Source organism: Phallusia mammillata, chromosome 4, assembly GCF_965637545.1.
Source record: "Phallusia mammillata chromosome 4, kaPhaMamm4.hap1.1, whole genome shotgun sequence".
NCBI classification, from domain to species: Eukaryota; Metazoa; Chordata; class Ascidiacea; order Phlebobranchia; family Ascidiidae; genus Phallusia; species Phallusia mammillata.
In genome coordinates, this window is record NC_137255.1 from 20268749 (window position 1) to 20280851 (window position 12103).

At 37.3% G+C, this 12103-nt stretch overlaps 2 protein-coding genes across 2 annotated transcripts; one reads left to right on the forward strand and one right to left on the reverse strand.

Annotated features, from left to right (window-relative positions):
- Window positions 1–3932: 3932 nt before the first annotated feature.
- On the reverse strand, window positions 3933–5352 carry LOC145223222 (uncharacterized). The gene is made up of 2 exons (XM_080089603.1): window positions 4468–5352; window positions 3933–4405 (listed from the first exon to the last, which is right to left on the reverse strand). Exons 1-2 carry the CDS (start codon window positions 4907–4909, stop codon window positions 3933–3935), a joined length of 915 nt encoding a protein of 304 aa, XP_079945729.1. The 5' UTR covers window positions 4910–5352.
- A 540-nt stretch (window positions 5353–5892) lies between these two features.
- LOC145223221 (dual specificity mitogen-activated protein kinase kinase 4-like) lies at window positions 5893–12016 on the forward strand. The gene is made up of 6 exons (XM_080089602.1): window positions 5893–6433; window positions 6914–7087; window positions 7449–7655; window positions 7987–8173; window positions 8525–8634; window positions 9129–12016. Exons 1-6 carry the CDS (start codon window positions 5975–5977, stop codon window positions 9390–9392), a joined length of 1401 nt encoding a protein of 466 aa, XP_079945728.1. The 5' UTR covers window positions 5893–5974; the 3' UTR covers window positions 9393–12016.
- The last annotated feature ends 87 nt before the right edge of the window (window positions 12017–12103 follow it).

Consider the following 12103-nt stretch of genomic DNA (forward strand, 5'->3'; position numbering starts at 1 on the left):
GTGCCCGGCCACTCAATTTCGATTTTTATAGGCAAATTAGTTGTATTTGTAATGAAATGCGTATTGTAATGCTTCACCGCAAGCCACGTTCTGATTTTCATTTGGCAAGCGTTGCATGTGACCATAGACTACTATAAGCTGGACTGAACCGTATGAGGTTAAGGTTTAAGCGCAGTCACGCATGAATGAACTGGGCGCCAAACGTCGTTGAGCGCTTGTAGCACTGAAGAAAGTGGGTTGAAAACTCGGAAAAAATGACGCATTGTTGTATACCAGGCTGTTTTTATCGACACAACAGCAAAAATGCACCCAAGCGATCTCTCTTTATAATTAAAAGGCCAGATCTGGGGACAAAATCAAAGGAAGAAAAAGATCACTACAGTAATCTTACGAAGTTTGTGTTAGGCATCCGCGATTCCAGCAAAGGAGATCAAATAAAATCTTTATTACACAAGGAAACGTGAGTAGCGATGTTTTTGCAACTAGACTAAATTGAAAAAATACTAAATTAAAAGGTACTACAGGGCAGCAATTTGTGAGGCTCACTTTAAACCCGAGGATGTAAAGGTACAGGCGTCAAGAAAAATCTTACGTATAGGATCATACCCCAGTGAAAACTTGCCAAAAAAATACTATGGGACCAAACAGGTAAAATTTGACCAAATTATGTTTTATTTAAAATCGATGACAGTAATGAACACATGCAATTGACAGATAACTAGAAAGGAACCAAAAGTTAGACTTTCCCCAGTGAGTCAAAGAAGGTATCTCAGTTTAGATCAGTTAAAAAAGGCATTTCAGCATCTACCCAAGCATTGTTTTGGTAGGCATACAGATTATTGGTATAGGCTTGGTCAGTTGTGTACTTACGAGCCACTAGTGGCCCATTTAGAAATTAAGATCAGGTTGTTTTATGTTTTCTTGTTTCAAAATTGCGAAAAATGATAACCATACATTTGTTTTAGATAAATGGTCATGTTCACTTCGACATAATAAATTTGTCATGGAGTACTACTTGTCTGAATCCAGTGTCTGTCCGTACATCTGGTATGTTTGTGACAAAAAAATTAATAGAACTTTCAGCTACAACTGGTCATATTTTTGCAGTGTATGCATAAGTTCAGGGGTCAATATTGATTGGGTATCATACTATGGCTGGAGAATTGACCTTGAAAGCAAGATGTTGGGTAACATCTATCCGTTGACAAATTTTTTAGGTGAGTAATTAAATTTTTAGAAGGACTAAGGAACATAAGTGTGTTGATCGTTTAGATAATTTGGAAAAGTTTGACATTTGCACTGGAGTCAGTTTTCGCACTAGTAGCAGTAACATCCATGCAATTCAAAGTTGGAACTCAGCTTGCCTTTCTTCTCAGGAGATAATTAGGTCACCAACTTGTGCAGTAGTTGGTATGTAACCTTAAATAGGAAAGGATAAATTGCAAATTAATGCTTGTACTTTGTAGTTAAAAAAGACTTGCAAAAGCAGAAGTGTCACAATTGCTGTAAATATGATACAAAGACCAAATACAACAGAAAATATGTGTCAGAGAAGGATATTCCAGAGGTTTTGGATGATGAACTAGTTATAGTTGATGAATTGTTGCACAAAGACATGGTTGTATGTGTAAATGTTTAAATTTTTGTTTGCAGGAATTTAGAGTAAATCACAATTTTATTCTTTTTTAGAATGTTTTTAATAGTGAAATAGGTGATATGAATGAGTGGCAAAGGATGTTTTTTAAGGAGCAGTTTAAAAATGCAAAGGCCATTCCAAGTGCTCGCCGATATCATCCTGATGTCATTAGATGGGCAATAGAGTTGTATGCCAAATCACCATCAGCATACCAACAGTTAAGAACAACAGGGGTGTTAGTTCTCCCCTCAACCAAAACATTACAACAATACAGGTGATGTTATTATATTCACACATTATGCCTAATCTGAAAAAACATGTTTTTGTTATTCTAGAAATTTTGGGTCATCATCCCCCGGGATTAATGAGCTCGCAGTGGCTGAAATGAAGAAACTTAAATCAACCATAGATGGTTACATAACTGTTGATGAAATGAAAGGTATAATGTATTAATTCAATGATTTTTATCTTTGTCTAATAATTGCTTCACAGTTAAAGAAAATCTGGTTATTCAAAATGGAAAACTTCTTGGATTTATTGATTTTGGGGAAAGAATGTTTGATGCAAAGCTAGCAACACACATCTGTGGTAACTGTTTTCTCCAGATTAGGTTAAAAAATATGGTCTTAGGCTTAAATATTTGACATGTTTTGCAGTTTTTTATGCTCGGTCACTGAAAAAAGAACTGTCCTTGCCATTGTCTTGGTGGCCAACAACCGTTACTCCATCATTTCAACTTGCTTCATTGTTTTGGGAGGCTGTGGGAATTTGTGAGACAAATAATTTCCATGTTCATGCTGTAGTTGCTGATGGATGTTCAGTAAACAGAAAATTCTTTGATTTAATTCATGGATCTAAATATTTACCAAGCCAAAAATACACAGCTCCCAACCCATATCACTCCACAGATGACATTTTAATTTGCTGTGACACAAGCCATCTTTTAAAGGTATGCCATGCAACAAAATCTACTTTAGGTGCAAATTTTGTTGCAATCCAGCCTTTTTATTTAAGACATCAAGAAACGCTGTGTATTCATCAAAACCGGGTGGCACAAAATACCTGTGCAAATCAGGTGAAGACATTTTGTGGCCACATATTAAAACCCTTTATGAACTGGAAAGTAGCAAACCACTGCACAAAACAAAACTAAGTCCTGCTCATATGGACCTACATTCCTACAGCAAGGTAAGTCAAGCGAAACCTTTTGTGAAGATATATAAACCTGCCAATGCAGCAAGTGTTACAGACACCTTGTCATATTTGCAGTTGGTCTATACCAGTGGGAAAATTTGCACATTTTTTTAGCACATTTATATTATAGTTTTGTGCAAATAAAAATACAAATAAACTTCCAATACTTTTTCAGATGAAAGTATCATTGGCTAAAGATACACTAAGTTGGGCTGTTGCTACTGCATTAAAGCAAGATGTTGCAAAATCTGAAGGAACTTCCACTTTCATTTTTAAACTTGACAAGTACTTTTATTATCTTGAATTAATGACTTTTGTTTCAAACATTCAGCTAACTATTGTTTACAGGTGGTTTGAAATTGTAAATTGCGGTGTTAAAAATGCAATTAAATCACCTGATGACGAAAGACTTTCGTGGTTGCAAAAACATTTCATTCAGTACCTTCTTGATTGGAGAGTAAGTTGTTTGTTAATAGTTTTTCTTGCCTCCTTTTTCAAGCCTGTGTTTTATTAGAATGAAGTTGATGTGATTTATCCTGGTGAGGAAAAACGGATTATATCCAGGTCAACATGGGAAGGCTTGTTATTTTCAACTCAAAACCTAATTGCCTTGACAAACCGACTGTTATTAAACAATTTTCAGTATGTGTGTTTGGGCATGGTTACCCAGGATGTCCTAGAAGCAGTGTTTGGAAATTTGGTTTGTACATCATTTTATTATGCAGCTTTTTGTTAGACTTATTAGTTTTAATTTAGAGGTCAATAATGAGAAGGAACACCAATCCAGACATTAAACAAATTGGATATGGATTGTCTAACATTTCTCAAAGAAAAATTATTAAAAAAATAAAGGGAGGCAACACCACATTCGGAAAATCCAATGTATGGACAAGTGTGTGTGAAGAACCATTGAGCAAAAAAATTAAAAATAAATAAAATTCTGCTGCAAGTTTTTCAACGATCATGCTTTTTATTGTGGTCGTTCTTCACATGCAAATTTTGAAATACAATAATACACCTGTTACGGGCATTGAGGAAACAAAATGGCAATACAAATAAATGTCAAAGAAGATAGTTGAATTTATACTCCAAAGTGGGAATTTTACTTGGATATCCGCTTGAGATCACCACGTAGCCCAGCTGACTGAATATTTGGCTTTTTGAGATACTTGTGAAGTGTAAATTTTGCAAAATTGTGTAACAGAACTTTAAAAAACAAAAACAACACATAATCTAATACTTGAGTTACTGAACCAAAATCCACTTTCAATTGGTCACACAACTTTTTTATAAAGTTACAATAATAAACATCATTTTTTGCTTTTTCTAAAAGATTTGTAAAGTTAATAAGACGCACCTCTTTTTTAATTTCTCTGTTGTGCAATTTCATAAAATATAAAATCAACTGTAAAAATTCAGCACTGGGGTAAAGCAATGATTCAAATTTTTTTTCAACTAAAGTAACATAATGAGTAGTGGCATGCTCCTGACATAAACTGTTCAATATTGGTGTTTGATGGGGAAACTTTTTTGTTGCTTTTCTTATCAAATACCCAGACATGTATTCCAGAATCTCTGCAAAATAAGACAAACAGATAAATAATAATTTTGTCAAAATAACTACCCATTTTTTGTACCTTTGTCTCTACCATTTATTTCTTCCTGCCCATGGGCTTTTTCCAAATCTGGTGAAGCTGCACAATGTATTACAATAGCATCAAACAACTTGATTAAAAGTTGTGCTGCTTGGTTCTGTGGAAGAAGGAGGTGCAGCGATGCATTCATGCAAAGTGCTGGATATCTTTTATATAATTGGTCACGATTTTGGTCTCTTTTGAATGATGAAATCAGTGTCCCTATAAACCCAATAACAGAAGGAGGAACATAAGTTGGTAGCTCATCTTCGGTTATACGGGCAAGAGCATTTTTGGCCTGAACATAGATAGCCGTTGCTTCCTCGTCAGACACGTTTATATTAAATTTTGTTTGTGCTGTGGCTGATGCAAAGTCTTTGTCATCCAAACTTAAAAACGCTTCTTCAATTTCACGAAAAGTTAAATTTTCTAAGTTAAATGGCATGGTTACTGATAACTTGCGTGGTGAGTTCCAAATCAACCTAAAGCAAAAACTAAAGATAATTAGGTATTTTGAATCAATACAAAAGGGTTACTAAACTAAACTCGAACAAACAATATATATAATTGCAACGTTAGCCTTAATACGACACTTAAAACTCATTTACAATGACGAAATTACACCCATTGCATGGGCGTTATCTGCCATTTACAGCCGCCATGCGCCCATGTCACTCAAGCGTGACTGCGCTAAACATCAAAAATGCATTTAAAATATTAACGTTTAAATCAAAGCTCTTTTTGTATTAACAAAAAACAAAAAATGCAACAAAAAAACATTTTAGACATACATGCCAGTTTTTGTTGTATTCCGAACTTTAATTTTAAAGATATCTCCGATTACTTTGTACGCATAAATTAGACGGTTCAGTCCAGCTTATAGTAGTCTATGATGTGACGCAAATTTCGCATTTCACCGTGCTCAATCAAGCGAGAACAAAAGATTTCTCTGTACCCGGTAACCCGGCCTTGTTTTCGGAATGTCCCTATCGATTCGATTTTTAACAGCAAACAAACTTGGAAAGGAGTAGCATGTACATCATTCTGCACGAGCATATATTACCTTTTTTTGTGTGTAGTGTACTATACCACCACATCAAAGTTTACGGAATATGATTTGTGGTTTAAGTATACCAGAAGTTGTGTCTCGCAAGCGCCTTTTTAAGCCTTTCTGCTTTTCCACTGCAAGCATTATGTACTAGGTGTTGTTTCAGATCTTGATCTTGTTTGTGAACAACAATCGAGCCCGTTTCAAAGCCTGCTTATTGATAGTGATTGAAAGCTTTCTAACTGAAGCTTTCGATCTAAATTGTCTGAATGTCAAGTGTGCAAAAGTATTAAGATTGCCAATACTATAAAATATAGAAAAATAAACTATGCTTGCCAAATACCAATCAAAAAGCAGTGTTGATATGAGAATGTTTTTAATTTACTTAATTGTTTCCACAGCTTTTTTGTTATAATATTTATTAAAGATGGTAAGGTAATACGCAAAGCCTCGTAAAAGTGCATGGAGAAGTCTGCACCACAGTCCCGGCCCAAAGGGTTTGGCATGTTTCCAAGCATGCAAACTCAGGGAGCCTCAAAGGGAAGACGAATGGATGAGGAGCTGCCACCTGGTGTGCTTCCTAATCAATTTAGTGGCAATCGACCAAGCTTTGAACCAATGCCTTTTGGTCAATTTAACCCATACTCTGGCAACAACAGAAACGTTCCAGGTGGACTTACAGGAGGGTTTAACTTTCCCATGTCCCCTGGACAGACTGGTTTAAGTTCCCCAATGGAAGGACTAAGTTTCACAGGGAAAGCTTCATCTCCTGGTTCAAAGTCCACTGATTCCGGCCGCTTTTTGCCTACATCTTCTTCCTCTGGCAGCATCAACACTCCCACCAGGATGACCCCAGAGCATATTATCCGAACTTACAGTCAAGAAAGTGTTGGAAAGTTAAAGATTGAACCTGGCCATGAGGTGAGATCATGTATTTTAGATTTTGCTTTGGTTTTTAATTACTCTACTGTTCTTTAAATTTGTAGTATATTTAGTGCAAGTGAACTGAGTAAAGTTGTTTTGAATGCTGCTCACAATTTGAACATTTTTTGATTTGCTGATTTAATTTGCGAATCATCTATTGTTACCAGGTTTGACTTGATTTTGTTTTTGTGTGATTTTTGATTTGGTAGCAGTGTGATCATCTCTTGCAGTGATTTGTGTAAAATTATCCAACAGAAAAACAATAAATCATTATTACCAACAGTAAGGCATGAAATTTTTGAAAAGCAGAGTTGAAATGTGGAAGTAGATTAAACTTTTTCAATGAAACCACCTCCAATTTGCATTCATTGTCAAAATTTTTTTGTCGAACCTGTGTATTTTCCACCTGTCAAGCTGAACAAGTTGCTGGAAATTAATAGCAGAAACTTTCTTTTTAAATGTTGTATTTTTGCGTAGGCTTTTGACTTTGTGGCTTCTGATCTTACTGACTATGGTGAGATTGGACGTGGAGCATTCGGTTCAGTTAATCGAATGGTGCACAAGAAGAGCAGAACAGAAATGGCTGTGAAGCGAATTCGATCGACTGTTGATGAAAGGGAACAAAAAAGACTGTTGATGGATCTGGATGTGGTAAGTTTAGCCTTAACTACCAAGGCAACAAGAAATAGGTTTTTGGTAACTTAAGATGAACATAAATTCGTAACTGGGATCGAAGCTGACATGTGTAGCATATGAGACAGGCAACTGTGCTTGTGATTCCACTTTCGGCGGATTCTCCACTGAGCCTGCGTAGCTCAATTGGTAGAGCTGGAGTCCCGGATTGACTCCTGTCATGGGTTCGAATCCATATGGTGGTGAATGCTTGTTGACCGGCTGATTCGGTATGGCACCTTCAATGGGCCTGGTGTACTCTGATTTTTGGTAACTTACTTGTTAAACATGATGCTCAAAATATAAGGTTCAAATGACTAACCATTGTGGTTCTTTAAAGGTGATGAGAAGCAGTGATTGTCCTTACATTGTAAAGTTCTATGGTGCTTTGTTCTGGGAAGGCGATTGCTGGATTTGCATGGAACTAATGGCCACATCTCTGGACAAGTTTTACCGCTTTGTCTACCACAGACAGAGTCAGAGAATTCCAGAGGAAATTTTGGGCAAAATTGCAGTTGCGACTGTCAAAGCATTGGATTACCTAAAAGTACAAGAGAAAAGTTTTTGTCAAGATTTTTTACATTGGTGCAATGTGTTACTTGTTTGTGATAAACAATTATTTGAACTTATTGGGTATGCTCACACAAAAAGTACATTGCAAAATCTTATTCCAGTTGTGTATCAATAGTGCTAATTGAAAAAACAGAAAGTTTGTTCCTAATAAGAACATTTTTTGGTTTGCTGTTAGCGGTTGAGTTTCAAAACACTTGTTAAATTTCGATACAAACTAGGATTTTTTATGGCAATTCCCTGTGTATGGTGTTTACAGGATTGTATTGATTTTTGTGTGACTTTAAATGACTGTTTTGCGTTTCTAGGAAAAACTTCAGATCATCCACAGGGATGTAAAGCCTTCGAACATTCTCATCGACCGGGGTGGAAACATTAAGCTTTGTGACTTTGGTATTAGTGGCCATCTTGTTAATTCCATTGCACGCACAAGAGATGCGGGTTGCAGACCCTACATGGCCCCTGAGAGAATTGACACCAGCAAGTCTCGTAATGGTAAGCCATTTTGCACTATACCAAGCAACCAAAGTGATAGCTCTGTTTAAATGTTTAGGTGCTGATGTTATTTCTGTATTAAAAATATGTGGTTTTGTAGCAAATCATATTGATTGTTTTTTTACAGCAGCAAATCGTATTGATTAAATATGCTTTTTGTCAGTGGTGTTTGTTTGGGTTTTGCATTGGCAAGTGTTTGTTAAAATATACCTCACCTATTTCTTAGTGATAATTTATTAAAGCAATGATAAACCATGTTTTCACAATGGCAAAGCATGGTTTAACTTTTAGTCACTCTTTTGTATTGTTATCATATTGCTTACCAATGCCATGCCTCACATTTATGTTCAGGATATGATGTTCGTTCAGATGTGTGGAGTCTGGGAATCACTTTAATTGAACTCGCCACTGGCAATTTTCCATATCCTAAATGGAACAATGTGTTTGATCAGCTTACACAGGTTTGCTTGTGATCACTGTTAGCAATCTTTATTTAGTTGTAATGATATAAGGTCTTTACTTGCAGCATTGTTCGTTATTGTTTCATTCTCCATGGGTTGGCAATCACCATTAGTAAACTGTTAAGCTGTCTGTTTTATTTAAAGTCTATTGAATCTGTTTTATTTGAATGTTTTTTTACTTGGGAAATTAATGATTACATGATTTGGTTTAATCCATGAGGTCTTCTAGTTTAGGGCAATGCCACCAAAGTTTTTTGCTGTTGCACACAGGTGGCATAGATAGGATTTAGCTAACCACTCAGCCATCATGTGGAAAAAGGTGTTTACATACACTTTACATGTATTGTTCTTGGTGCCATTTAAAAGTCTCCTGATCATTTTGTAAAAAGATGTGGCAACGGCAGAGATAGGGTAAAATGTGCACAAACTGCTCTCATATATTATTTCTAAGCTCTGTGTTTTCATTGTGGACTTAATATTTTGTTTATATCCAGGTCGTGCGTGGGGAACCACCCAAGTTGCGTAGCAACATAAACGGCTTGGTTTTCAGCGATGGCTTTGTCAATTTTATAAACATGATGACCATTGCCGATTCGGATCAACGTCCCAAGTACGACAAGCTGCTGGCGGCCGATTACCTGCGCGCCATGACCCTACACCACGTCGACGTTGCTTTTTACTTTTGCTCGGTGCTGAACAGAATGACTGAAGCCGACTTTATGGGAGCCCCAGTGGTCGAAGATGGATTTCGTTACTAAAAAAATTTGACAGTCACTTTTTTTCTCTGGAGGGTGACTTTGTTTTGAGAAGAAAGTTTGGCCCTCGCAGAATTTGTGGTTGTTCGTGCGTGACGTCATATCCCTTGTCCGCCGAGTCGTGACGTCATCAAGCGTGTTTGCATCCGCCCACTCCGCCCCCGTTTTGCCTTCTAGTATTATGTGATACGTTGTGACTTTGCTGTGTTTCTTGGCATATGTTGGATGAACAAACTGTCTTAGTTTTCCAGCATACTCGCGTTTTATCGTGTTGGACGTTTTACGTTTTAACTGTTAAAACAACCGCTGCAACTTTGCTCTCCTACTTACTTTTCCAGAACATTGCCTTTTTGGTTTTAGAGGTTTGAGTCACAAAAAAACGGATGCATCTGTGTTTGGTTCTCTGACTGGTTGGAGGTATCGAATGCTCCAAGCTTTACAAAAGCCTTTACTGAACCTGTGACGTGACCTTATGAATCATGGGAGTGGGTTAAACGAGTGAATAAAAACACATAACACACAACCCGAGCGCCCTAATCCGCGCCGAGCCTATAGAGGTTAAATTGATCCGACAAACTGGGAAATAACGAAACCTGGCAGTTGTGTGTTTGGGCCCCTTATAATATTTTGCCTTGAAAACATTTCACCTTGTAAGAGTTGGGTCGTTGATTTTTGTTCCAGTGGACAGTTGTGTATACTGTACCGCTTTGGCAATTTAGCGGTCAGGCAATACCCAGTGAATCATACAGATCGAAATGGGAGTCGCCAATCGATTTATTGGCATCCTGAAGTCGCCACAAACTTCTTAGTGACCTCTAACGTTGGGCTAATAATCGATTGTTGGTCGATGGAGACCAAACAAGGTTCGTCGCGAGGCACCCAGTTGAACCCGAACATTAGTTTATATTTTGTTCATTTTGTAAAACCTTCCAGGCCATAGCATCTCCCTGTTGCCATTTTCAATGCGTACAAATTATTTGGATTGGTGCGATGTCAATTCTGTATGAACATTTTGCTTCGAATCGCAATTGAACGCTGATGGAAAGCTGCTTTGTTTGTATTTGCCGGCAAAAAACTTCCCTTAGCCCTTGCCAATGATTTTTACCACTATATTTTTCACAGTTACAACCAGTGGTGGGATTAAGTTTTTTGTCTGCTGGTTCTATAACAAAACTTATATTTTTCAGCCGGTTCTGTTACAAAAAGTCCATCGACAGTAACCAGTAATGCTAAGGTTCGCTGATATCATAAAATTCCGTGAGACGGTTCTATAGAACCGGTGCGAGCCGGCTGAATCCCACTACTGGTTAGAACCCCTTCGAAATCGATTTCAGTCGTACTGTTGAATGCTTTTGAAATACTGGCCAAACTACGTTATTAAAGGTCTCTAAAATATTGGTTCAAATAACAATGCTCTGCTCTGAGTTTGTTGGTCAACAATTGCCTTGCTGCTTGCTTAACTGTTTAATTTTGATCCAAAACGTTTTTACGCTAACAAGCATTCTTTTCTTTCTGTAAGATCGTGTGCTTTACCTCGTTATGATTTGAGCAATGTATCAATTCAAAAACTTACTGGTCGCATTTTCCTTATCAAGCGATTTTACACTTTTTGAACATATAGAATGCTGCAGAAAGTATGTTGTCCACCTCAAAAACTTTAAAAACGGCTCACCACTAGTAAAGTAGCATGCGTATGGAGTAACATGCAGTTTAATTGAAACCCTATAGTTCATGTACCGAAAACACGTGCTGCTGCCAAAGTCTTGGTCAAGACAAGCATTCTGCAATGGAAAAAGATTCCTTACTTTTACACCCACTAAACGCACGGTGTGAAAGAACACGGCATTCAAACAGTGTAGCACTCTTTTATTCAGCGACAAATGTGTGTTTCTGCTTGTACTTTTGCAAACGGCATTCCACGTGACGAAGGTTACTGTCGGTCGTTTGTCGTAAGAATATTATCGACGTCATATAAGAGTGTGTTGTGCGTTTGTAAGAAAGTGAACATTCCCTGTTTCTTCGCAGTTCAAACTTTTATGTGCGTGTCGCCGATTCTTCACCAAACGCATTTTATCTATTGCCCCGCGTGTTCTATATTGCTGGGCACCCGTTAACGGTCCACGGCTGTCGCATTTGTTTGATTGCAATTTCTCTTTTAAAGAAACTGGTTTAAATACACCCAAAAACAGTAACAAACTTGTGATGCCCATTTTGCTTACTTCGGGTCTTCTGGCGGTTTTCTTTTTTAATAATAGCTTGTTTACCAAGCAAGTAATCCCAACTTCCAACATTGAAGCTCCCTGCTATTGTTCTGAAACCTCCGACTTAAAAAATGTCAAGCTCTTTTTTGTTTGAACTCCCTGAAAAGAATTGAGGCGTATTTTTTCGAATCACTAAATTGGCGATACTATCAGCTATGTTATTACTTCAAATTTGACTCATTTATTGTAGTTGTGGTATCCGCTTTTTTCGATGACTATCGATATATAGGTGCGATGTGGTTTACAGAAGGCACATCTTTCAAATGTGGAATGCCAATGCGATATGTGAACCGATGTTGTTTCGTTTGCATGCGAGTCGCCAACGCCGCGCACATAAGAAACAAATAAACCGCTTATAACTGTGAACTGAACGAAAGTCAGATCCGAAAGAGTAGTGCATTACTGGTTGGAGTAAAAACTCTGTCCTCATTGAAGACACAAGAGTGGTTGAGA

Bases quoted from the DNA above. Each gene is read 5' to 3' on its own strand.
- LOC145223222 (XM_080089603.1), bottom strand. From the start codon at position 4,909: ATGCCATTTAACTTAGAAAATTTAACTTTTCGTGAAATTGAAGAAGCG. The intron at 4,406-4,467 runs GTACAAAAAATG...CTTATTTTGCAG, and splicing joins AATAAATGGTAGAGACAAAG to AGATTCTGGAATACATGTCT.
- LOC145223221 (XM_080089602.1), top strand. From the start codon at position 5,975: ATGGAGAAGTCTGCACCACAGTCCCGGCCCAAAGGGTTTGGCATGTTT. The intron at 7,088-7,448 runs GTAAGTTTAGCC...GGTTCTTTAAAG, and splicing joins TGTTGATGGATCTGGATGTG to GTGATGAGAAGCAGTGATTG. The intron at 7,656-7,986 runs GTACAAGAGAAA...TTGCGTTTCTAG, and splicing joins AAGCATTGGATTACCTAAAA to GAAAAACTTCAGATCATCCA.